Source organism: Rhipicephalus microplus, chromosome 3 (genome assembly GCF_043290135.1).
Source record: "Rhipicephalus microplus isolate Deutch F79 chromosome 3, USDA_Rmic, whole genome shotgun sequence".
Lineage (NCBI taxonomy): Eukaryota > Metazoa > Arthropoda > Arachnida > Ixodida > Ixodidae > Rhipicephalus > Rhipicephalus microplus.
In genome coordinates this window covers 11,065,047-11,086,926 of record NC_134702.1, presented here as the reverse complement: position 1 = coordinate 11,086,926, position 21,880 = coordinate 11,065,047, and the positions used below count along the sequence as shown (strand labels likewise).

At 43.7% G+C, this 21,880-nt stretch overlaps 2 protein-coding genes across 2 annotated transcripts in view; both read left to right on the top strand.

Moving 5' to 3' along the window:
• The first annotated feature begins 1,076 nt into the window (after window positions 1-1,076).
• LOC119182422 (uncharacterized) lies at window positions 1,077-21,834 on the top strand. The gene is made up of 3 exons (XM_075887660.1): window positions 1,077-1,668; window positions 2,902-7,021; window positions 14,030-21,834. The coding sequence occupies exons 2-3, from the start codon at window positions 2,963-2,965 to the stop codon at window positions 15,191-15,193; spliced, it is 5,223 nt and encodes a 1,740-aa protein (XP_075743775.1). The 5' UTR covers window positions 1,077-1,668; window positions 2,902-2,962; the 3' UTR covers window positions 15,194-21,834.
• Window positions 8,890-21,880, top strand: part of LOC119182453 (uncharacterized) — a 66,339-nt gene continuing 53,348 nt past the window's right edge. Inside the window, exon 1 of the mRNA XM_075888881.1 lies at window positions 8,890-9,133. The gene's annotated coding sequence lies outside the window, so the exon portion shown is untranslated. The remainder of the gene's footprint in view (window positions 9,134-21,880) is intronic.

Below are 21,880 nucleotides of genomic sequence, written 5' to 3'. Positions count from 1 at the left end.
CACGTGAGAAATTTCTCATAGCCATGAGCACTGTCTCTATCCACGCAGATGCTTTTGTAATATAGTGTGCAGCTAGACCATTGCAAAAACATAGATTTATGATGCTATCGATATTTTTGTACAGGAACAAAAAAAAAAAAAAACGCGGGTGGATCATGCGGTCATATATAATGTGGTGTTTCATTTCAAAACACGAATCGCAGAAAGAAGGATCGGGAAGGGGCCTGTCGAGTGAATGAAAGATAAGATAACACGTGCCCTTTGTCTGAGGCTTATCGCTACATTGCGCGATTGTTGGAAACGACGAAATACGCTGGTGTGCGCGGCGCGGCACTTGTTGGTTATTATGTGCACCAGTGTTTCTTTATAACTATTATTTTTCCCCGTGAAAATGCAGGCATGCACTAGCGGAATTTCTTCTTTGTCTCATCACCGGGACTACCTGTGAATAGTTTCGCTTCATTGCCGCCTTGACAAGGAGAATTTTCTCCACGTATTTATATGCGTATTGTCGCTCTCTTCGAGGTGAACTTCTGAAACGCTAGAATACGCAATCCGCACAGTCGCACGTGAAAGCGATAGGGAAGCTACCGTGGAGTGGAGTCATGGTCGCAAATGATAGTATGTGACGCAATGGGATAAAAATTTGGGGGGGGGGGGGGAGGTGATGGGCCCGCATGCTTTGGGTTCGGAGTTCGAACCTCTCTCCCCCAAATATATCCCCCCTCTCTCTCTGTATACGCACATATATAAGCGTACTCACAATCGCACCTGATTTCCTTGCCCCACCAACGATGCATTTTCATGCGGTTAGTTACTACAAGTGTACGCATGGTGGCAAAATGGTCTTGCAATCATGGAGCCCCTTTAATTACACTCTCCTTCGACTAAGAATAGATAGAATGATTTTGTGCAGTCTGGCACTAATTTATACACAACGCCGAAAAGCGAGAGGGAATCGCACGGCTTTCTCCTTCACAGCGAATTCTAAAAACTGACCTCCTAATGTGATCGGCGCATGGCCCTGCGTGAGCGCACCTGTTTTCGCCTCGCGCGGAGCAGCACTTCCCGCAGTTTGTTCGAAGCGCGCAATAACGGGTGGCGATGAGCGGTCGCCGATTCGCACGGGATGCAGCCACCTTGGCTGTCACAGCTGTTTGTGAAATGCGCACGCGGCGTTAGCGTGTGCGCACTGATACGCGCAGCGGCTACACGAGACGCGACTTCGGGCGCGAAAGGCAACGCCGCCGCCACGGAATCTAGGCTGCGCATCGGCTTTTATTCGCGGCCAAAATGATTTCCTTTTAGCCCGGTTTCAGGCGGTGGCTAACGCGCGCACCGCGAAGTCGCACGGAGGAGATGGCCGCGCAGTGGAGCAAGCTCAGCAGCAGGCGCAGCAGCGGCTTCCCCACCCCGAGCGCCACCAATGGACCTGGTCCGGCTTGTGGACGGCGCCATCTCATTGGATGACGAGAGTTCTCCTGGTTGTGTGTGCTGGAACGCCGCGGGCCGAGGTCGGTCCCGCTTCGGAAACGGGCTGTTTGATGCAAAATTGCCCCGTCCGACATCGAAAACTATCGCTCCAGCATCGTGAGACCAACGCAGACGCGACGGGACGCCTGTGAAGCATGCTCGCAGGGATTTTCGGCGAGACCCGCGACTGCCTTGGTGAGTATCATTCCAAAGGTGGTGCCGTGAAGCCCAACTTACCGTCGCTGCTTTTCCTCTGCAACAAGTGGCACGTCTGTTTGTGATCGGTGCGCCGCATGCCTTGCCGACATGATGTTTGATTTCGTGGAGATCGACTTTTTCTGGCTGCCAAATGAAGGAATGTGTAGCTTCGGGCTGCGCGGAATCTTCAGTCGAGAGTGGCCCTCGGTTCTAAAGGAAACACTCCGTCTCACTATAATGGCCGATTTTGGAGCTTGAACGTGTCGGTGGATAAATACGTTCGCGCTGCTTAGCGCGGCCGCTAGTGTTTCACTCCTAAACTGCACAAATGGCTTTTCTAGTTGAATGTTTATCATTAGAACTTGCGCAACGGCAGCTAGTACAAACATACAAACTGTGTACTCGCGACTACTAGCGACAACCTTTGGTGATGCCTACGTGACTTATCGTAAGTAGGGTAATTTAGGGGCCGTGTAGCACATTCGCGCGCCGCAGAGAGTGGACGATTTCACGTTTGGCACGTTTTATTTGGTGATAGTGTAGCTTACGTTTCGTGGCGTCTCTTTCTGGTCTAGCAACCATTTTGCGCTTTTGCGAACTGCTGATGTTTGGTCGGCGATTCAATTGCTGATAAAGGAGAAGGCGTCTGCAAAGCCTAGTGCTGTCCTCTTGTGCTTCTCCGCTCCAGCGTCGTCGGTGGAAAAAGCTTAGCTCATCCTTGCGGGCACGTGGCGTGAATTTTGAATGCCCCGTGCTTTTTTCTCCGGTGGCGGATGCAGCTTTCGGTGTTGCTCTCGGAGTTTCCTGCTCCGCGCGGCCATGTTATCATATGCGTTGCGGAATGCCTTAGTCAAGCTTGTGCGCGCCCGGCATTACTAGTTATTCGATTTCTTGGTGTGCGAACGGTTATACAAGGCACCCATATCTTGCCAAGTAGGGTCAGTACGATCAAGATGCCGAGGTCGGTGGCGTAGAAACCGCCTAAACCACCCTACTTACGTGGCACCGCGCTAGTTTCGCGCATAATAGCGTATTTAGCGTTTCACTTCGGTAATGCTGAAGTCAATTCGCTACTCTAGAGACTGATAATTATTCTCTTTGCAGGCTGCGCTAATGTTGAAGTAAAGTCGCTGCTTTAGGTAGTGATGATCCTTCTATTTGCTTTGCAGGCTGCGTTAATGTCGAAGTAATTTCTGCTGCTTTAAATGGTTATAATTCTTCTCTATGCAGGCTGTTTGATGAAGCGCGCAGCTGGGTGGAAGCCCTAAAGCTACGACTGGAGCCCATCAAGATGGACCACGAGGAGGAAGAAGACGTAGACGACCCGCAGCAGGACAGCGGATCTGGACACAGCACTGAGAGTGAGGAAGTTACTGACCAGTCGCCCTCTGGCCGTTCCAGCAGCGCAGGATCTCCTAAGCTTGATGAGGAAATTGGTGGAATCTCCCAGGACAACACGGATGACAACACAGATGTTGACGATGGACAAGAGCCAGGGAGTGAGATCCGTGATGGTGAGTTCCAGTTCCATGTTCAGAGCTTCCATATAGTGACTGTGAATGCCCGTCAAGGGAAGAAGCAATACAAGTGCGACGTCTGCACAGGAACCTACCAGCATGCTTTCAGCCTCAAGAGACACTTTCTCAGGACGCACGTTAACTACAAGTACCTGTCGGAAGCAGACATCACAAACTGTAACATCAATCTTAATCTTGTGCGTCAGCTTCGTAAAGAAAGTGAATCCTTGACCTCCGGTGAATCCAAGTTCTTAGGGTTGTATCGTTGCCATCTGTGTTCCACCCTTTTTGATTTGAGAGATGAACTGAAAGCACATGTGAGCAGCCATGTTGATGATAATGGCCAGAAAGGTTTCAGTTGTAGCCAGTGTGAAATGACGTTCTCTCACCGTCAGAACCTTGTTCGCCACCAGTCCGTCCATTCAGGAGAGAAGCAGTTCTTCTGCAAGCATTGCGACAAGAGCTTCCCGAATTTAGCAAATCGACGGCGCCATGAAAAAATTCACGAGGGCTCGGACTTGCCCTGTTCATTTTGTGCAGCTTCATTTGCGCATGATGTGCACCTTCGGAAGCATCTCAGGAGTCACCACCCCGAGTGCTACTACCCATGTGAGTTCTGTTCCAAGTTTTTTCTAGAGGAAGGGCAGTTGAAGAAACACAGGGCCACACATAGGGCTTCTGTTGAGGGAACACCATCAAAGGGAGGCAAGCCACCCGATGGGCACGTTTTTGGGCGGAGGCGTGCAAAAGGCTTTGAGCCTGAAAACAAGTACCTCTGCAGTGTATGTAAGCGCAGGTTCCCTACGTTTATAAGTTTACGCCAACATAAGAAATCTACCCATGGCACAGTGCAGCAAGAAAAAAAGACGCGCTCTCTGCAGTCTCGAAAGGAGCAAATATCTGTCCGATCTCGTTCAGCAAAACCGGCTGCAAAGGAAATGTCTGAGGAACAATTCTACATGACCATTGCTCATCGCATCTCTGAAAACCTGCTCTACCACCTGGATGGTACGTCTACACAACTCAACATAAAGCAGGACCCCTGTGCCTTTCCCGAGGAGAAGAGTGAGAGGGCGAATGTTCAATACAGCATTCATAACTTCCCTGCTGCTTTTGATATCACTCAAATGATGCAGATTTACTCAAACCGAGTTCCATCCAACAACCAAGGAATATCCAATGATGGCTCAGACAACAGTGAAGAAACAGAGTGCATCTTCGTCGGAGGATCGCAGCAGGATCACACTTCACCTCACAAAAGCAACGGTGTTGCTAATTTTAGGTCCCAGAATGCTGGTGAGAATGTGATAGGACACAATATCCCGGTGACCTTTATATGCTCAGTATGCGCATCAAAATTTAGTTCAAGGAAGGCTATTGATGAACATAAGATTAACAATCACCCAAATGTTGTCTGCACTCATGTGGAAATAGAAGGAGAAAAAGAAGTGCCCCCTGAATTGTGTTGGACCTTCACAAGTCCCATCGGGTTCTTTCAGAGCAGCACTGCTACGACAAGAGTTGATTCAGCACCAGCACAGGCAAACCTGGTGTGCACCAAGTGCAGCTCAAGCTTCACCTGTCGCGTTGACCTCCACCAGCACATTTTGGATTGTGGTACCAACTCGGGTTTCCAGAAGCAGCTAACCAGAGGTTACAGTGTGCATAGCCGCCTCGGATGCTCTGCAAGGCAGCTCGGCATGACTAGCAGAGAATGCCATGTGAAAGGAAAAAAGAGACCACACATGTCTGAGAGTCCCTTAGCCGAGGCTAAACGAGCCAAGGCCAGGGTCTCCTCGCCGCAGGATGAAGAGCAGGCCCTTGATTTGAAAGTGCATTCTGAAAGCATTCCTGCCGAACCAGTTGCTGAGGCAGTTATTGAAGAGAACGAAGAGGCAGTCGAGCAAGTTGAAATTTTAGAGCACACAGAAAACACAGATGACTACGTTCCTGTTTCACACGATACAGGAGATGAACATGATGCAACTGCGCTTGGCACGACTGTTGAAAGTGCAGACACTGAAGAGAAAATAGCAGAATCAGACACCGGTGTACATTTGGATGAAGCTATTGTGCAGAGCCCCAATGATAAACAACAATCTAGTCCTGAAGAATTGGTTGGCAATGTAACCAGCAACAACACACATGACGCTTCATTAGATGCAGAAAAAATGGATGGCATGCCTCCTAGTGTACCTGAATCATCTCTTAAAGATGTCTCGCCGCAGGCTCAAGAAGACTCGTGCGAAGAAGTTAAGGTTGAAAGTGATCAATTTGAATTTGCAGAGATTGAGCAGGTGCCATCACCCATATTTGGCGAGGGCAGAAGAGTCCTGAGAAGCAAGACTGCAGCAGCCAGTAATGCCACTGGTGGTGCTTCATCTGCTCTTGTCAATTCTCACACATGCAGCACCTGCAAGAGGAGCTTCACTTATCTGGCCAGCTTAAAAAAGCACCTCAGAGATATTTGTCCCAATAAGAAAGTGGCTGGACAAAAAGTTGTAAAACGAAGAAAGGCTGGGAAGTTCTCCAAAAAGGAAGACGTGTCAAGTGAGACTCAGGTATGCACAGAGCCTGTGCAGGACAGCAAAGATGTTAAGAAAGAAAACTCTGAAATTGCTAGTGCCTGCTTGTCAAGTTCTGTAACCTTTCCTGAAGAAGCAGATACAAGTGGCCTTGAACTTCTTGCGAATGCTTCCAGTATGGCAGTGCCCAATTGCTCCGATGGGACATCTTGGTCTCCCAGCAGCTGTCCTGTGAATCAGCCAACAAACACTGTGCAGACTAAAGAAGTTGAAAGTAAAGTGCTGGCTGCACCAGCCCGCAGGCTTAGAGGGAAAGAGCGCACAGATGAAGACAACGTCGACCATAAGCCGGACATCAGACCCCACTCGCAGGAGCATACGTGCCCTTACTGCCTTCACTCATTTGCCTACCTTTCTAACTACCGAAAGCACCTCCGTGAAGTGTGTCTTCTAAAGAAGAAAGCAAAGGAGAATGGAGAAGAGCCTCCCCTGTTCAGTGCCAAGGCATCAGATGAGTCTCGTTCTCTTGTGGACAGAGCTGATGGCCCTTCAACGGTTACCATGTCTTTCAAAGGGCGCATTGAAAATTCTGTCATCAATCTGCTTAGGAATCAGTCAAAGCAAGTAGAACTCATCGGAGCCCAGGCAGCTGCAGTAAAAGACCAGCCGGGTGGAGCCAATCATTCCTCGCCTAATTTTATGACTTTTTCGTGCCCAGTGTGCCACAAGATCTTCCTCTCCTATGTCAAGATGCTACAACATCGCCTATCACACAAGCTCCAAACAGATGAGCCATTGGTAAAGGAAGAGAAGGCAGACACTGCTGAAGCATCAGACGTTCATGATGGGGAAACGTCTGCCGACGACGCAGGACAGGTTTTGGAGGGTGTTCAACGAGCAGATTGCTCTCACTCTCCAGCATCCACTTCCATTATGAAAACGGACGAAGATCAGCGCTTCGATGAGATTCTTACTGGTGCACGGGGCAGTGACTGTGTTTTAAGTGAAGCCCTTCAGGAGGAACTCAAGAGGGAAGAGCACAACTATGCCGTTTCTCTTGCTGAGCTGGACAGTCTTCCCGATGAAGATGATGGCGACGATGTGGCTGAAGCAGAAGCAACCAAGGAGTCTCCTGTTGAAGTGGTGGCACCTTCAGAAGCCACTGCTGAAACAACCAAGGCAGCAAAGAAAACTGGTGCCGGCAAAAAGAGCGCTTCAAGCGTCAGCAAGGCACCTGTCAAAGACAAGGTGCGGCGGGGTATGCGAAGACAATCTGGCAGGACATCAAAGACAAGCCGGGACAAGCAATAATTGTGTGAAAGAGAACCAAGCCGTGCTCAATCATCTTTTTTTTTTTTTTTTACCCCAGATTCATGGCTGCATCTGATGCAGCTCTGCATCACACGTTGGAACTTCCCAAGATTATGACACAGGATCTGTCTTTTTTTTAGAGTGAGAAAGCTTGTGCTCAAGAAAACATTTGTGAAGTCGACACATTTGGTCATTGTGTACCTTATATGATAAATAATTTTAAGGCTGCTCAACTGTGGTGTGTCACATGTAGCTCAGAGAATTTATGGAGCAGTTATGTATACATTAGTTGGTGCTGTTATGTTTACAAGCTGAAAAGGATTTAATATTGAGAAATGCTTGTAAATAGAAACATCTTTATTTATGTTGAATGTATAAGTGTCTTTATTGTGCTATGCATGACATACGTTTATTTAATTGTGAGAAAGTGGTGTGTTTATAAGCTTTTTGTGTGAACGATGATCGAGATAATTGTTGACTTCATAGTGTAATCATGTGCCTTATTATTGTCGATCAGTGTTGATTAATTGCAGAGTGCAAAGGTAATAATTTGGATAACAATTGTTGAATAAACTTGCATCTGTGCCTTGCTATTATTAACTGATCATATTGTGCATGTCAGCAGAATTCTCATATTTTTGCGAGTCCAAGTGTACATTTTTGTACTAGCTGTACCCACGAATGTGCCTTGAAAGAGTCAGCGAATATTTTATTGTAATCATGAAAAGTAAAAAAAAAGTGGTATTACAAATGAATGTTTTATATGATGCCACAATTATTGATGTTGTTTGGCAAATTAGGGGAGAATATTTTGCAATGTATAATAAATGACATTTTCCTGTCTGAATACCTATTGTGTACGGTTTTTCTTTGACCTGTGTTTTACAGTGAAAGCTGTTATGAGATCACAACATGGGTCGTGTGTAGCACCTTAGCTGCCGCTGCTGCCGCCGCTGGTGTGCGCAACCACTGTAGCACGAATTAGGGGGGGGAAAAAAAACCAAGAACAGAGGCTATAGTGAGATTTAAACACCGATCCACTGCGTGCCAGCCCAGTATTCTACTGCTGAGCCACGCCGGCGCTTGGGATTCGTTCGAAAACTTGCCTTAAGCAGGCTTGATGTCAGGAAAGAAATTGTGTTAATATGAATAATAAAACGTTTTAGAATAGCAAAGGAACAACAGGTGTCACACAATACAAATGGCGTAACGAGTTGGTCGTCCAATACTCCAAGCCATTACAAAAGCTTGTTATCACCTAGTAACTGTGGCACATACTCCAGGCATAATTCTTAACCATCATCAGCCACTGCATGAAAAACAAAGTTTGTTGCAAGTGTTTAGCGGATACCACGCTTCTCCGAAGGATGGCATTGTGAATACTTGCCTATTACACAATGATCAATGGCGTAGCGGGTACCCTGCAAGTGTACTTGCAGTAGCTACCCAAAGAGTGTTAAAACAGGGCTCTTAAAGACCTCTCCTAGTTTTTCCTGTGACTGTGCTGTGCATTGAACGCAGGCCTAATGTTTTTTTTTTGTAGCTCCTGTTGAGGTGGCTTTTCTGCATGCTTTAAATGCATTGAAAGAAAGCTGCCCCTTCTCCTAAGAAAAGCAGGCAAGTGTGTTCAAGGCGGCTTGTTTTGCTTGGGTTGCCAGCATTCAACAATTGCTTCAGTAAGAATCTCATTCAAATTAATTGATTAGATGGATAATTCACTAATATTACATTGCACTTAATGCTTGAGGCAAAAGTTCTTGAAAACAATGCAACCTTTCTGCACAATACCAGTCTGCCAAACTATTCGGCTGACGTCATCTAGGGTTAAAAATAGTGCCGACTCGGAGCCTCCTCCCATTTTTGAGCGAGTTGCACACATCCTGGAAATAGGAAAAAGTATGAGGGTAACTGGATGGAGCAATCTCGGTAATTTCCGCGCATTTTTTTCACTGGTGATATGCACGGTCATGATTTATTTGACTTGATCTATAAGTGGGGTTTAATGTCTCAAAACCACCATATAATTAGGAAAGATGCACAGTTTAACCTCAAGCAAGTAATCATCTGTTTCACACTGATTTTGATGATGAAGGCAGCGAATGTCAGTGGGTAAGAGCTTGTTTATTGTTCCACTAGAATTATACTTGGTTTTGTAAAATATGCGCTCCTCATGCGAAGCATGTCTAGCTGTTGTTCCTGCAGCACAGCTATATACATGGTACACACAGACTGCTCAGCCAAGCACATTAAGTCACGTCTAACAAGGAAGTGAGCCTCTTCAACCTTTTGTGCAACTGGCTCACTTTATACACTTCCTACCATCCTCCCCTGTACAGAGTACCAAGACAGACATTTCTGCCTTTATTATGTATCTTGTCTACACACTTTAGGATACCTAGCCTAATAAGTAAGGTGCTCTGCTGAGAAAAAGGACATGGCTCACATGTAAGCCATTAAGACGTTTATTCTTTTCGGCAGAGTTCTGTTGCTGGCCCTATGAAAGGGCATAGGCTCCTTCCAAATTTTGCTGGTTTTGATCTTTCTGCACTCGCTTATTTTTGAACCTGACCTTGGCTGGCCTTCTGGTGCAGCCTGTTTCAGTGTAGTGCAGCTTGAACTGTCAACCCTTGCCTTGTCAACCTCAACGTATGTGATGAGGAAACTTTCACTGGTAATTCATAAGTGTGGCATTACACATATTTGATTTTGCTTTAGCACACCTCTTGAGAATGACCAGCGGCTGCTTAGTAAAACTGAATCACTTTATAGCTGTATGCTGAGCCATTCAAAAGAGATCCTAAAGATATACCAAAAGTGAAATATTAAATCTGTTTGGACAGATGAGTCATAGAGCCAACTCTCATTAATTCAAACTTGAGGGGACCCCTGGATTTTGTTTGAATGATCAGAAGTTCTTGTTTGTGTGTATATATATATGTGTGTGTGCGTGTGTGCAAACGTGTGTGTGGCTATATGACTTTGGGCAAGGTGACAGGACACATTATGATTAGGTGTTACTTTTTATCAAATTTCTAAATTTTTAAGCATTCTCAAGCCCTAACTGCTCAATATAAGCAGAAAGTGGAGGCATAAGGTCCACAGGGTTATTGATTGTTTACTGCTTATCTATTGAAAAAAAAAAAATGTGAATCAGCTGCTTATTTGCTATATGTGCCTTCAACACGGAGCTCTCTGTGCCAGTTGAGAAGCATCATGGTCTACCACGCTAGTGCTTTGTTTCGAACATTTGTTTACTAGCAAAGCCTTTTTCCTTGAAGGCACAAAGTGCTTATTTTTAATTTTTCTGCTGTTACGATTATATAAACATGCAAATTTTCGAATAGTAGAGGAAAAGCAAGAGATATATGTTCAGGTATTGACTCACAAAAAGTGCGTATTAACCGAATGATGGAGTTTGAACTAATCAGCTTTTGAATATATTGAAAGAATAGCGGGCAAACCGAAATTTCAAATTTTGTTTGAATTAACCAGAATTACAAATTATAAGAGTTGGAATTATTACGAGTCTACTGTACTTTGCTAATGCTGTTGTCATAAATTATGTCACTGGTTAAAAATAGCTGGAATTAGAAAAGGAAATGAAGGCTAATTTTTTATGTTAGAATTTTGTGCAGTAACTTCCCCTTATGAACGTTTGTGTGACGTCGGTAATTTCAAGGTCTTTTTGCATAGTTTGGCCATATTGGTTCAATGAAAATTCTTGAAACTTGCTATGTGAAGATTTCATGTTTTTTAGAACACAATGTACATGCTCTTTATCTATAAGCTATTATGTAGGCCCTTGCAGTCACTGTGAAAGTGTATGACATTGTGGTGAGCTGATGTGAGAACTTCGAGCTGGCATCACCAACCACATTTTCATTTTGCGCATTTTCTCACTGGCGGGGACCTGGCCAGCGTTCATCAGGTTGGAGTCTGAGCAGCGCTGGCCAGGTCCGGCCAAACTCCTGAATGATGAACGACAGCGTGACTACCGTGACAAGGACGAAAGGAAGGTTGTTCATTCTTTCTTTTGTCCTTGTCTCAGTAGAGATTTTGATGAGTGAAACTTTATTGTTGATCTGGCATAAAGGGGGAAGAGGTAGGGAAATTAAAGCAAGACTCTAGCATGCTCGGACATCCTGGAGCAGCAACATACTCACGTCAAACCCATGAGGGCGCCGCTTTCGGTCGCTGGCATTCCAGGATGCCAAGCACGTGCTGGACCACTTCTGTTTAGTTGCCTGGTTCTTGGCTCACGGTTTTGCTGCTGATGTTAGTTGACATTGCTTCTTGATTACCCGGCGGTGGCGCACACTCCCAGGGAAAGAGTCTCTGTGTGGCTCGCGCCTTCTTGCAGTGTTGGCATATTTTACAACGATAACGAAACTGGAAGCCAACGTTACCGTCAAGTGCTTTCCTGCGCATGCTGGGGAGCTGGACGCGGGCCCGAATGCACCAAGGAGGCAGATAGAGACACACATGCTAACTAGTCGCGGGTCTTCGTCAACACATTCCTCGAAGCCGGAATAACCCGAAGTCGAAGACGAAGAGTATTTCGTCACAAGCTACAGTGACGTTATGCGGTGGTACAGATTGAGCAGACGCCTCTACCCACTGCCTCACTGGGACCTACAACGCAGCGGAGTAGCCACACTACGGCAGTTGCAAGCAAGTACATGCCATATGGACCCCTGTCTGGGCAAAGCACGTCTGCCCAGAGATATACCTATTTCATAAATGTTGATCTCGAAATTTTGGCTTACACCCACCATTGGGGGTTTTGCAAGAGTCGGGTAGCTTAGAAAAAATATTTATAATACAGAAGAAGAATAAGTTGTCATTTGTTTAATAAGAATTCTTTTAAATCATAACTGTTATCTTAAAAATAAAAAAGCGGGTCTATTCATTTTTATAAAGCAAGAATGATAATAATAATATAAAAGGTATAACCATGAAGATTTGGAACCGTAGTCATTGTGTAAACCTTAGTGGCCATGCTATCTTGTACAATGTCAGCACAAAGGGATGGAGCATGAGAAAAAAACAAAACAGATGTGCTATTGTTTTATCTTCCCTTCAATAAGAAGATGAAAGGGTGCCACACCAGATCTGTATGTTAAAATTTAATGATGGTATACGACAGCATAGCCTAGTAATTATAATTTCGAATTCTCTCGTATGACATGACAAACTTTTCTACTGCATTATTAGGTGATTAAAAATCTGGGAAATTTCTTAGAGACAGTACACAGAACTTTCATATCATTCGCCTCTGAAATCTAGCCACTACGATAAAAATTGTTGTAGAGATAATATTAGCTAGTCCATCTAACGACGCTTTTGCCACTGCATCAACAGTTTCATTTAGAGATAGGCCTCTATATATGTCCAGGTACCCATATTCAATCAGGTACTGGGAATTTGAACTCTTTCAATACCTACGAGTCACCAGATGTGGGTCCACTGCTAAAAATTCTTCAGTAAATATGGGTGCAAAATCTGGAAGGCAGAGGGAAAAGACCAGTCGACATAAGAGCATGCCACTCCCCTTTTCTTTGCAATACTTTCGTCGCAACGTTTCTTGCAGGTGTAGCAGATGATGTAGTAGTGCCTAACATTTGCTCGGTAGGTGTTTGGCATTATTATAGAAAATGGCATCAAAGTAGATCTTGTTGCGCTATGGTTAATCACGAATCGCCAGTGGCGTAGACATGGTCAACGGCGTGCGCAAGGTTCCATTTCGGGGGCGGGGGGGGAGCACCCCCAAGCCTGGTTCCCCCTATTACATACGTGATGGGGGAGGCGGCCGCCCCCAATGCCCTACCCCGCTCAACCCAGGGAGTGGCACACCGCACATTCGTCTTCCCCCCCTTCTTCCCGAAATTTTAATTTTTTTTTTTTTTTGTGCCATGGGCTACGGAAAAACCAACACTCGGGCACATCTGCCTGCTTAGCCCCCACTAAAAGGTGCCTCTACCATTCTCCCCTCCACTTATGAAAAAAAAAAAAAAAACGCTTTGCAATAAATAGTTTTGCAATGCATCACCAACACGCCCACGTTTACACGCTGTCTAAACTTCTGATTTTTATAATCTTGCACAAATGATGCGTGAAAAACAGCAGACCGGCTGCGGCCACTCCTTGATCGCGATCAAATGTTTTCCGTGCATACCAACGCGCGTGAGACTGGAATTTTTTTCTTTCATAGATAGAACCAAGTACTTTACTGCAAGTTCTCTCTAACCCAAGCCACCTCCCGTTTAGTTTAGCCATGTTCAAGCATTTCGCAAGGGAGAGGTTTTCAAGTTCATAAAACTAAACTAAAAAGGCAGGTCGCGCTTCGTCTACTCTTCCACAAGCAGCCATTAAACAGCTGTTACGCACCGCAGTCGCGTACACACAGTTTCTTACATTTTCAAACATAGCAATAGTTAGTTAATAAAAAATAGTTGATTGATTAGCCGCAAAAAATATTTCTTCCACTGTATTCAAGGATTACCGCGGAGTTCATCGCGTGCGCCAGCCGGTTGTTTATCTGTTGCTTGCTTCACTGCACAGACCGTTGGCACCTCCCGTGCGTGCTGTGTGTGATCTTTCGGTGAACTGTTCGAAAGTAGCGATTGCGCTCCAAGGACAACGGTCCTCGCACCCCTTTTGCTGTCAGTTCGTTGACATCGTTTCACCTTCAGAAGTTACAAACACGATTGCATCGGCCTCGCGCCCTGAAGTGTGTTCTGCTACGTTGCTACTGTGAACAAACATCGAGTGGCTCGAACAGGCACACGTCAACGCCTCTCAGTTTAACGTGGTGCTGATCGTCGGCAGGAGTGATGTACTGTAAGGCTGGGTGACTTGGGTCTTTGGTGGTGGCATAACGTAATCAGCCAGCGTAAATTGACGTCAGAAACGCAAACTGGACAGAAGACTTCAAGCGATCTAAAAGCTGCATATTTCTTTTTAGAGACTTGAAGCGCGAGCTCTGAAGGAGTCTCTCAGGGATGACTCAGACGTGAAACAAACTCACGTGGGAAGTTCTTGCTTTACGAAACACGTACGACTGGCCTTTTAATTCACACTTTCAGCATGGAACAAGCATCTCTCAGTGGAAAGGCTAGCGGTGGTACTTCGAATGAGCCAGTGATCGAACTCGAAAGTGAGAATATAGCTGCGGCAGCACGTGACAAACCCGAAGGACAAAAACCATCGCAAGTCCCTGTGCGCAGTGGTCGCCTTGGCCACGAGGTCAAGCGCAACGCGCAGGAGCACACCTGTCCGTACTGCCTTCACCCGTTTGTCCACCTCTCCAACTACCGAAAGCACATCCGCGAAGCATGCCTCTTGAAGAAGAAGAAGAACAAGCGAATCGGAGACTGCAACGAAGCGGTGATTAGCACAAGGACACCTGGCGCAGATGATTGTCGTTCTTTTGAAAGAGCAGATTGCTCTTCTGCAACGAGTGTGTCCCTTAAAGAGCCGGTTGAGAATTCAGTCATCAACATGCTTAGAAACCAATCAAAACAGGCTGAACTGATTCGAACCCAGGTGGCAGCAGCCAAAGATCAACCCCGTGGGGCCACCAACCAATCCCCACCGAATTTCATGACTTTCTCATGCACAGTGTGCCACAAGATATTCCTCTCCTACGTCAAGATGCTGCAGCACCGTCTTTCACACAAGCTTCAAACCGACGAGCCGTCGGAGAAAATTGATGTGCCTGATGAAGCAGCTGACAAAGAAGCATCTTCAACAGCCACAGCGAGACACAGTTTTGCTAGTGGGGCACAAACTGACCATGGGACTGCACCTGCAGTACAGACAGGGAAGTGCATCAGCAGTATTCTTATAGATACACAAGACTGTGAAGTTGTGGAGAACACAGTTCAGGAGGAACTCCAGAGTGAAGACCCAGACTGCATCATAACTCTAGCTGAGCTAGACAGTCTTCCTGATGATGATGATGATGATGGTGATGATGATTCTTCAAGCCTTCTTGAAAAGAAGCCTTCGCAAAGCAGCCCTCAAAATAAAACGAAGGCAGCTCGTGCAATCAGGAAGTGTAGTCGTGGCAAGAGGAGGCCAAGAAACAAGCCCACTTCATCCAAGGATATAGCGCAGAGCAAAATTTCTGGCAGAGTGCTGAAAACCACTTCCCGGCGCCAACATTAACGGTGCTGAATGAAGGTGGCTCTGTTTTCTACTATATGTATTTTTAAACAGGATAACTTAAGGATGTATTTGGTGTGGCTATATGTTGATTGCCCTGCGGCCAACCAGGACTTCCCAAACTACATTGCAATGTCTGTTAACTGTTAAGGGATACTTTTTGGACCCTCATTTGCTGGTCTAGTGGTGTAACGCTTCTGAACCATTAGTGGATGTGCTGCTATGGAATGTATGGGGCATTTGTATAAATCACAGTTTGGTGTTACAGAGTTTTCCTTAGAAAAATGTTTTTCTATCTAGAAATGTTAGCAAGTGAAAACTATTTCACATAGATTTCCTCTTTTTTTTTCCCCATTTGGGTACTGCTTTCTGCTTGAAGGGACACCAAACTGGAGCCCCTTAATCACTTTATACTGAAAGGTTATTTCTAGTTGATTTTGCCATCATAGGTACATTATTAGAAGAAAATGGATTTCAAAGCTTCAGTTTCAAATTTCAACACGATAGCATTAAATAGCTCACTTTGCTGAAATCCCGGTGTTGGCGTCATTGGCTATGAGCCAAAAATCATCTTGTGCATGACCTAAAAACTGATGAAGGTGCAAATAATGTAAATAGTAAAAAATTACGTGTCCCAGTGAAGAGTGAACCCGGGTAGTTTGCGAGGCAAACAAGTGTTCTACCACACAGCCATGCGTCAGCTTGGAAATGCAGTGAAAACAAATTCCTCTGCTTGTAAATGCAGGCAAAGTAACTTTTCATGCAATACAAACACACATGTCCTATATACATGCTTCACAACACAACATTAATTATCGCAGTAATAATGCGTAATACAAACATACATTGCTATCGGGCATCAGAACATGTGATTATCATATTAACTGCATGGTTCAAAGCTGGCCTCCCACTACAAAGTCACACACATTACAGCACCTATTCCTTTAAGGCCACCTAGCAGGTGCGTAGCAAGTTCGAATAGATGAATTCTGTGTAATGGTAGTAATGGTACCCATTACACAGAATGCGTTGAGTACACACAGTATATCGGGATCATGTTCAACTCTTAAGGTGGAGCCTAAGGGTCCCCCAATTTTCATACCAAACTTGACTGCCTTTTTGATGTCGAAATGAAAGATAAATAGGTCGACGGGCGTTTCTGTGTTGCACACATTGCAACAGACGTATTGCAATCCGAGGAAAGACCTGGCATTGTAATTTTCTCTGAACATGACTAGTCTTTTTCATTCTGGATGCCTGATTTTCTTCCTGTATTTTTTGCTGAATTCATGGTAATAATATTAGCTTTTCACAAGCCGCTTCAATTACAGTAGCAAAAGTTACAACTTACTCATTATGTGCTTTACTTTCTCCGCATCCAGTGATGCGCTTAAACTGAAGCTCTTTAAATTACTAGTTCCCACTCATCTACAGTTTATTCATTTAATTTGGGTTCCTGGCCATGGATGTTTGTAATTCAATAAAATGGCAGAATCTCTTGCAAGGACGCCATTTTTTGCACTGATCATCTGTGTTTCTCCACTAACAGCACGCATCACGATGGTGACATGTTGCACACTTACATTCCGGAAAAGGTTATCATACTTAGTATCGATTGTTGCTCCGAAGTACAAATACCTTTCTGGCACGGTAATTTATTTAATTCAATGATCTTAGTAGCTATTGCCATCACAAAATTTCGTTGCTGTGTTGGTTCCCTCAGTTTTTACTTGCATAAATCAGCTTTGGCGACTTCCCCTCTCTGCCTCGTCTGCAATCGGGAGGAAATGGTTGTTCATTACTTTCTATCATGTGTGGCCGATGCACTACATTAAGAAAAAGAATTTCCGAACTTCATCTTCGAAAGCTGTGCCTGGAATTGTCAGAACCGGTCATTGTTTATTTTGGTGCCACTGCTATGGGATATGACCATAGGGGTGTTTTCTTCACCATTGAGGAATTTGTCATTGGTTCTAAAAGAATATCTTGCTAAACTCCGCAGGCATTCATTATTTTATAATTGCTAATTGGTACTTCAAATTAATAGAATAATTAACCACAACATCTAGGAATTATACACTACAGAAAATATTGAAAAAATTCACCTGCTACTTGGTCGATTCCTTGCAATGTGTACCTATGTGCCATGCCTGGAGGACAAAAAAAACCACCCAATCAAATCAGTAGGTGGGGGCCGAACTCACAGCCTTTCGATTCGTATCCTGTAGGTTCGGCCCCCACCGGTGGCTAGTACTGCTTTCATCTTCTTTAATTCCTTTCTATTTGTACTATAATTACCACACTACAGTTAAAAACTACAAGTGCATTCTATGATGTCAGCTGTGACATTGCTGGCACCTTGGCTTTATTAGATTGTGGTGCCAAGGACTTTAAATACAGTGTCATAATTTAACAAGTCTGATATAATAAACTTGCTACACCAAGTGTTGCTGCACAATGTAAATAATTTTATAGACATAGAATTATGTAGGTCCTAGGAGATGCCATCAAAATCTGTGACATCACGAATTGTGGGAATTGCAAGGCAGCTTTGCCACCTGTGCCTTCTTCTTCTTACATGTTTTGTCACTTGACACACTCCTTCTAGCAGCAAGAGTAGTGTTTATTGTGAAGACATAATATGAAAAAATGCATTCTTCTCTTCAGTGTCCCTTTTAAGTGTAAGAAAGAGGCGTGCCATATCAGAGTTGATTATTAAACCATTTTCCAAATGAAGCAAATGCACAAGCTGCATTTCCAGTGCACTTAAAATATTTGTTTGTCAGATTCGCAGAAGCATTTAAACTCACAGAAACAACAGAGAACTTGCGTTCAGAAATGCTGACATATAGTTTTTGTGAAGGCGGTTAGATAGGCGCCGAGGAAGACGACGTGATTTTGGTGTAGGGCACAGCTCTTGTTCTCCATCTTGGCTTGCGCGTTGGCGCTGTGTAAATATATCTTCAAACGCTTAGTTTCCCGTGTGCCTTCACGTAACAATATCTTCAATTTGCAGAAGGTGCTACAAGATCCTTGTGCAAAAGATGATGGCATACACATGATTTATTCTGACACTAATGTTGATCTCCAAATGATATGCCAAGCATCATTCACATGATGACATCATTATGCAGTAATATTTGTTGACATCACACAGCTATTGTGGAATTTATTGTGCTGTGTTACTACTCTCTGGTGTTGACGTTGTATTATTGGGCAAGGTTAGCTCGCTGTACTGTGATGCTTTGTGGTATTGGTACTGGAGAGATTAGTCATTTAAGGAACTTTGATGGCAGTGAGTCTTCCAATCATTCATTTTATGGTTTAAATGGTTTGGCATTTAATTAGAGATAAATTACAAGTTTAGCATAATACAGAGTAGATGTCGTGCCTTTCATTGCCTCTGCAGTCATTAGCTGTCACTACCTCAAAATGCCTTGTGCAATTCTTCTGCTTTGTTTCTGAAACATTACACCCCACTGCTTCCAGTGCCTCCACTGCTAATCATTATGTCTAGTTGCCCTTTTCATGGCTTCATTTTTGGAGCTGTACAAATTCCTTCTCCAAGTCATTGTAGCAATATGATTTCGAGATTCTCCGCAAAAGAGAAACACATGATGTGCTGTGCCTTACAAAAATCTTGTCTGACATGTGCAGATAAGCACATTAACAAATCTTGTGGGTGTACTGACTGTAGACTTTTGCATATAAAAGCAGTTTTCTTGTTCTAGTAATGTTAATGTATACTGCATATATAATGCACCAATTATAGTGTTTTGCTGTACTTTGAGCCTGTATAGAAGAGGTGTGAGTGAATGTTTTTCGTGCATTATTTTTGGTCTACAGATTCCGAGCTAATCATGAAAAAAAAAAGGAAGGCCTACTTGCTCATTGCTTATGTGCTTAGATAGAGTACACCGAAAATAATTTTTCTACTATGACTTGACTGTGGGCGTTTCGAGCGGTCCGACTGAATAAGGGACTAAACACTATTCACACAATTTCAAGAATCTGTGCCATCATCCGTGTACCTTGCTCATATTCACCATTGAAGCCTGATTGGTGCTAACATGGCTTCTTGTTTTGACCCTAACGTTTACTTGCCTCAAGTAGGGCTTGGTAATTTGTAAAAGCTAGGAAAAAAGAACAAATGGCTGGTTTTGAGGAGATCTGGTGATTGCATTCATTTGCAATGTAGGATAATTGAGGCACCAATAATATTCTTTTCTTGGCATTTTTTAGGTATTTTGTACTCGGAACATAGGGAGGCTTGCACTGTACCAGGGAGTGTTCTTCTGGTCTACGTGGTGTAATGACACAGATGTTCAAACTGGAGTCTATGATCTGTGTTAGCACTTTGATTCATGTGCTGCAGTCTGCAGTTGAAGTGGAGTAGTTGTTATTATTGTTTGCTGAGAATGCTATAGCTTACAAGTGCAATACACTCTTAACAGATGCAGTGCAAGACTTGGGGTCATGTGATACTGCGTAGCAAATGTGCGCAAGTATGCTTAGTGTTCCACATTAAAGAAGTGTGTAAGGGAGGGGGGCACAGCTTGACAGCAGCTCACGTCATTCGGCAACCATCTCAAAGTAAAAATAGCTCACTTGAACAAACTGCATGATTTTTTTTCTGCAAAACATAAATTTCAATTCGTATATTTGCTAAAGTTGCTATGCTACACATTGGAGCCACAGTAAGCATTTTCCTAAAGTGGCATCTAACACTGTTTTACATGCAGTCATTATCTTCAGGGCTCTCTGTCATCACTTCAACTGAGATGGCCATGTTCTCTGGAGAAACGTAATAAATATTGCAAGACCAAGCTTGTGGTACCTAGGCAGTTAATGCACAAATGATTAAATGATCAGGTTAATAACTATACCATGAGTGATGAAGTGTGTACAAAGGCATTATATTTATCATGGAGGCATATGCTTTGAACTTGTTGGTATGGCATAAGTAATCATACAGCACAGACAGGATAGGATGACCAGTTTGAGACAAGTCTGCACAAAGCTTTCGATTCCAAGTCTTATTTGGCAAACATGCAAAGGGAATTATTGTTTGCAAGTGAACTGTGGTAGCAGTGAACCATTCTACTGAAGTGAAGTGTTTTTATTTCTAATAAATTGTAATTCTTTAGTGAAGTGCATTCAAAATGTATAACGTGGGCATCCAAATGTGTACTATTTTTGTCTTGACGATTTGTTGTGCAAAGTGATTTCAATTGTCACTCTGAATAGTGTTTTGTTTTAACATAGGTAGACAACTCCATGCAATGAGTTGACAGACAGCCCCTGTTTGTATGCTTGAAATCTATAGTAGTATTGTGTCTCATTGTAATCTTAGCAAATGGGGCAATGGCCACACAGCCCAAAATGGCAAATATGAGCTGTAATGGGCGTGCAATTGTACACAATGTTTTGCATGCACAAATTTTATGGTGTTTCACGTCAGCACTATATGATATGCACTATGGTTGCTCGCACTGCAAGTAGGCTTTTGCTTGGCACTAAAAAAACAACAAAAACAGCCGTTCACTCTATGCGTAGACAATATTCATAGGAAGCTTGTGTAGCTCTCGGGTTATTAGCTCGAAGTCTTTTAAAGCTTTTGCTATCTTTCTGCTACAAACCTGGCTAAAACTGATAAGGTAGTCAGGCTACTTTTGCTCTACTGCTAATCACAAATGGGTCAAATTCCCACGAGTCAGATTTCACGTGTTAGTCAGTGGGGCCAAATGCGAAAACACAAGTGTACTTGTGTAATAGAATCCTTAGTGGTAAAAATTAATCTGGTGTCCCCATATATGGTTTTACATGTACTCATAACATGTCTTTGGCACACAAAACCCCAGGCTTTTTTTGTTTTAATGCAAAAGTGCATGTGTGTTGGAACATTGCATATATTTGCTTTTTGCGTGTCTCTTTGTTTGGCTACAAACTATACAGATAATGTATCAGTAGATCATGAACACTAACAGTTTGCTGTAACTATTTTTTTCCGTACATAAATTCACTTCTATCAAAGAATGGTGGCACCTAACAGAAACTCATTTCGTGGTGTGAGGCTTGAAATTTTCTGCTGTGTTTGACACAGGGTATGCAGATTTTTCTGCATACCCTGTGTCAAACACAGGGTATGAGGGTATGACACAGGGTATGCAGATTTTTCTTTGCGATTTCTACTTTTACATCTGTTGCTTCTTGACAGATCATACACGGTGATGTTGGTAAACTTTTACAATTGAAGTTGTGTTTGGATCTTCAAGTAGTATTCTGCTCTACACTGTCTATTCCCGCTGCATTAGTCTTCCATCTAAATATGCACTGTAACTCTTTGGTGCTGCTGAGAAAAGTAAATAAAAATATTAATTTAACTTTCATTTAATCTTTTAATAGGAGTATTCATCACTTGTACAGCAGGTAGTGCTGTGCTTTTGTTGCTTATTCGAGTGTAAGTGAATACAGAAAATTGTTGATGGCATATGTGGCCTTGTATTGATCACTTGTCATTAATTTAGGCTATTGCATTCCTTCTGGTATAATTGTCATGTAGTTGTATCTGTACACCCATTATATTACTTCTTATGCAAAATGGATGTCGCTCTGTACATGAAAATAAAGGTTATAAGCACGTCGCCTTTTCGAATGATTTTAAAATTGAGGGAGTGTGTTTATTAATGT